The sequence below is a fragment of the Tasmannia lanceolata genome, unplaced genomic scaffold (assembly GCF_043159265.1).
Source record: "Tasmannia lanceolata isolate RefF3 unplaced genomic scaffold, GAP_Taslan_0.1 ptg000008l, whole genome shotgun sequence".
Classification (NCBI taxonomy): domain Eukaryota; kingdom Viridiplantae; phylum Streptophyta; class Magnoliopsida; order Canellales; family Winteraceae; genus Tasmannia; species Tasmannia lanceolata.
The window spans coordinates 12,467,679-12,473,005 of NW_027518685.1; the positions used below are offsets into that span (position 1 = coordinate 12,467,679).

At 38.7% G+C, this 5,327-nt stretch overlaps 1 protein-coding gene across 1 annotated transcript; it reads left to right on the forward strand.

Moving 5' to 3' along the window:
- Positions 1-2,415: 2,415 nt before the first annotated feature.
- Positions 2,416-5,056, forward strand: LOC143883010 (RNI-like superfamily protein). The gene has a single exon (XM_077386381.1). It carries the CDS (start codon positions 3,281-3,283, stop codon positions 4,691-4,693), a length of 1,413 nt encoding a protein of 470 aa, XP_077242496.1. The 5' UTR covers positions 2,416-3,280; the 3' UTR covers positions 4,694-5,056.
- Positions 5,057-5,327: the final 271 nt, after the last annotated feature.

The following is a 5,327-nucleotide window of genomic DNA, read 5'->3' on the forward strand; positions in this document are numbered from 1 at the left end:
CGGACTCTTTGTTTTCATTATATGAGAAGCTTGCGTGGTGGTATGTTTTCAATAGAATCTAATATATACACTGAACTGATGGTGTATATACTGCACAGTTGTTATATATGATTTGCTAGTGACTTTGGCATAAAGGCATTTTGCGGCTGGCTGTTACAGAACCCTAATATCATTGAGAATTTTCACTCCCTTTTATTTGTCTTTATCTATAAATGACTTTACTTTCGGGATAGGACAAACAAAAGAGGGTGGGGATGGGTTAGAGTCGTGTTAAAGAAAAGACAAATGAAAGTGGTTGAAATGTTAGAGAAGGGAGTAACAATATCATTTCCCATATGGTAAATATAAATAAATAGAAGTGGTCCTTCACTGCACCCCAAAAGAGCCCTAATCTGGTTTGGTGACCCGTGACCACAAGAATGGTATGGTGGGTTGGTGTCAAAGATCTAAAAGGACCTCTCTATAAAATCATTGGCAGTTTGACAACCCTATCAATCAACAACTCTCTTTGATTAATTGTGGGAGTTAATGCAAAAGCTACTACAAAGCAAAGGCCTCTACAAGGCAGAGAAAGAAAGAAGATGGGAAATGACTCCTCATCTTGGCCTGAAAATGACAATGAGAAGTAGCCTTTTAAGCCTCCTTTACATTGATAGGAGTGGTCCAAACTCCAATGAGTCTTTAACCCTAATTACTACCAAGCTGTTAGCTGTGATCTTTCTGGCCCAATTTCTCTCCACTTGAGTTGATCTTCAGCTAGATCCTTCCAGTGTCTTGAGATATTTTATAAAGAAGTGGGTGTCGACTGTATAAACAGGGAAATGATATCTACACTCCTTTTTTTGATAAAAGCACTCGAAACTTTCTTAACTACATTTTTTTATTGGCTATTGAAGGCATTTTGGGAAAGATAATAGCCTTTAAAAGCTAACTAGAAGGGTGCGTTTGGATTGCGGGAATCGGCATCCTATTCCGATTCCAATGTATGTTCGAAAAAATATGTATAAGCAGCCCAGGGGGTGGAATTAAGCTTGGGGGGAAATGCTAGATCAGTAGATCTGTTTCCCCAGTAGGGTCCCAGTGAATGAAATTTAATTAGATTTTTTTTAATTAAATTATTATTTAAAAAGATTTTCCATTCCGTTTCCAAGTTCGTCAAATTAGGATACTAATTCAGATTTCGATTCTTGATTCTAACAATCCAAGCACAGCTGAAATAACAGATATATGTGCTACAAAAAAGACAAATACTTGCATCTTTTCTGGATATTTTGTGGACTGATTTTCCCCAATCACATTGCCTGAGGAATTATTCCCCAATCCAAACTATGCTGACATATAATGGTGTGTATTCCTGGCATCTCTCTTAAATGTAAATGGGACATTAAGGTCACGTTAGACCTCGTTAACTAAGATATGCATTAAGCTAATTAAATAATGTTTTGTGTCGATTTTATATGAGATTATATTTAAATTATTTTTGTAAGGTATCTAAACCGCCCCCTTTGTCTAAATCTTCACGCTCGATCTTTCCTCTTTACGGACATAATGTCACTGAAATTACCAAATTATCGAATTGTATGGGTTGGCACTAAAAAATCTTATAAATCCCATGTTCAATAGTTATTAAACCTTATTTTTTGGTGAGTAAGTTGGGTATGCAGGACCCAACCTGGTAGTGGGGCCTACCCAGGCATGGAACTAGGTGAGACCCAACTTGTATGAGACAAGTTTAAAGGGCCTTTCCTTACGCGTTTGATCAACTATGGGGCTTTTGGTGTATTATTTAGATACCTAACATTTGTTATTGTCCTAAGTGGGATCTACCTATGCATGGGACTAGATGGGACCCAGCCCGGTATGAGACAGGTTTAAAGGGCCTAAACTAGGAGGGTCGATCAATTGTGAGGTTTTTGGCATATTGGTTATGCATGTAACATTTGGTATGGTCCAGTGGGAGCCTGCCTAGGTATGGAACTGGGTGGCACCCGTCTTGTATGGGCCATCATTGGATTGTGCCTATAGATTATTGACAAAAATGTTGACCAAAAATGCTCATGATCGAACGGTTGTAACCAACTTGATAAATGCAATCCATGCTATGGCTCATCAAGATGCAATGGCAATGGTCAAGATCGATTGGTATGTATCCGTATGGGGAAATAGAGATTGATTTTCGGCTGTAAAATAAGTCGATCAATTGACCTCTGCAATTTTCACCATCAATTTGCACATGTAGTAAATGGATGATAACAGTGGATGGGATATACACCTTCTTTTTGGTATATTATCCATCCAAATGCACAATACCCGGAAGAAGAAAATCCTTTTCTGGGTTGCATGCATGGCTTGCATGGCAAATGGTCCCCCCAAAACCCTAACTACCTAACCCCACTCCCCTCCTCCTCCATCTCTGTCTTTTCCAAACCTACACGGAGCCTCCATAGTACAGCCTACATATATCATCAATCCTTTCAGTTATTGTTATTACTATCACTACATTGGAAAACGTGTAGCTTTTGCTATAAACACTAGATCTTCTTCCTCTGTATCTGCTGTTCTATATCAACAAAGGGGTCTTTGAAAAATGGAAATGGCTGTAGTTTGGTGACTGTTCTATTGGATATTAGAGTAGACCCATCCTTTCATTTCTCTCAACTTTTCATATTTTCTCTTCTTGGATTGTTTTCTGCGTTTCAGGTTAGCAGTGGGGAAAGTTCATCTGCAGGCAAGTTCTTTTCCTCTAGTCCCAAATACTTTCTTTTTGTAGTTGAATCAAAGAATGAAAAAAGCCAACTTTTAGACTTCTCTATTTGACATTGGAGGTGGGTTTTCTTGCTTTTTGTTTGTAAGCATGGATTATTCATCTGAAAGTTCATTTGCCTTCATTCCCTTATCTGGGTGAATGAGAGATTGGGAAAAGCTTGCGTTGTCTTTCTCCTTATGATTTCCGACTTGGGTTTTGTTGCTTTTTGTATGAAAGTTTGGATTCCTCATTGGAATGCTCATCTTTCTTCGACCTCTGTGGCTCCTCAGTTATCAGTCCATTGAGAAAATCCATATTCGTCCTCCTCTTAAGTCTTAAGATTTTCATTGAGAAGTGAAGTAGTCCATTTGCATTGGAGCTCTTTTATCTCCTACTCATTTCCTTATTTTTTCTACTTAATTGAGGGACTTCATTTGTAGTGAACTTTATTTCTGTACTCTCAAATCCTCTGTTTCTCTCTGGATCAAATATTTGTTCCCTGTTTTCTTATCTTCTCTCTGGGTTTTAGCCCTCATGAGAAATTTCATCAGCATTCAATCTCTACTCCTCATCATCCTTTGCCTCTATGTTTCTGCAGAGGCGAACACTTCAATATCACCCATGGATAAAACAGAGCAAAATGCTCTGTATTCTGCCATTCAATCATTAGTAGGAAAATGGTGGAATGGCTCCGATCTCTATCCAGACCCCTGTGGTTGGACACCAATTCAGGGAGTTTCTTGTGATCTATTCAATGATCTATGGTATGTCACAGTCATAAACATTGGACCCATCAATGACAACTCTCTCGAATGCGCTCGAAATCTCGAAATTAGTCCTCATCTCTTTGGATTGAAGCATTTGAAGAGCCTATCCTTCTTCAATTGCTTCAACTACCCAATCACCGTCCCAAGTGAAAATTGGGAAAAGCTTGCTGGGAGCTTAGAGAGCTTAGAATTCCGATCGAACCCGAAACTTTTGGGAGAATTCCCAACAGGTCTCTGCTCCCTCACAAAGCTTCAATCTCTAGTTTTAATGGACAACGGGTTGACAGGCGAATTGCCAGCGAATCTTGGTAATTTAGCGGAATTAAAGCGATTGGTGCTTGCCGGAAACCGGTTCTCCGGTCGAATTCCGGTGTCTCTTGGTGGTTTGACGGAGCTCTTGATCATTGACTTGAGTAGGAATTTTATATCTGGGGTTTTGCCTATGAGCATTGGTGGGCTGGTTTCTCTTCTCAAGCTTGATTTGAGTAACAATCTTTTGAATGGGAAGCTCCCAGAGGAGCTTGGAAAGATGAAGAATCTTACACTATTAGATCTAAGAAACAATAGTTTCTCAGGTGGGTTGCCTCAATCTATTGTAGAGATGGTTTCTTTGGAAGAGATGCTTTTGGGCAATAACTCACTAATGGGTGGGAATCTAATGAAGGTTGGTTGGGGGAATTTGAAAAATCTTATTATGTTGGATCTCTCTAACTTGGGTCTGACTGGAAAGATTCCAGAATCTATTGCAGAGATGAGGAGATTGAGGTTTTTGGCAATGGATAACAACCAGCTTACAGGGAAGCTTTCCCCAAAGCTTGCAGATATGCCTAGTGTTAATGCTCTCTATTTGAATGGAAATAATCTGACAGGGGAGCTTGAATTCTCTGAAGAGTTTTATGGGAAAATGGGGAGGCGTTTTGCTGTTTGGAGCAACCCAAATCTCTGTTATCCTGTTGGGTTGTTGGCCATAGGTCATACACCTTTAGGAGTAAAACAGTGTAACCAGCAGGCTTCTATTTCTTCCTCAGGTTTGAAAACTGAGCTGGGTGTAGGAAATCCAAATCAAAATGCTAATTTCATGGCCTTACATGTATTTTCAGGTTCTGCTTTTGGTGGGTTTTGGTGGTCTGTTTTGGTGAAGGTGATGGTGATTGTTTTTTTTGTGACTCTGTTCTTATAGAGCACTGTTTAGGGTTGTTTTTGTTTTTTGAAGAACAGAGAGAAATTGCACTACAAGGTTGTATTGACTATTCAGATGCTAAAGATAACCTCTGAGAGATGATACTGTTTTCCTCTTTTTTTTTCTTTGTTCTTTTTGAATTGAAGCAAAAAAGCTGAATTTGTTAGTTGGGGATGTTTAATATTAATGTTGCCAAAGTTGACTCCCTAAAATGATGTGGCTGGATTGTATTTTCTTTTGCCCCCCAAGTTTGGGGTTGGTCTTGGTCTTCATGTAATCTTTTATCTCTTATGAATATATTAGGGGTCTGCCTAGCCCCAGCTTACCCAAACAAAAAAATGATGTAAGAATTTTTATTTTATTTTTTTCTTCTTTTGTGCTTCATTTCTGTTCTTGGTCATCTTCTGAAGTTGGATGGTGAGTCTTTATGTTGGGAAATAATTAAGGAATCAAGGATTTTGGGTGTTGCCCTTTACCTTTTCTGTTCATGATATGGATGATGCTCTAGCAATTTTTGGCAATATCCAACTTGTAAGAGTACAAAGTAATACCTGGCCCCACCTATGGATATCCCATTAATTTGTAATGTTTGTATAGTAATTAATAGAGTATTTATTTCTAACCATATTCTGAA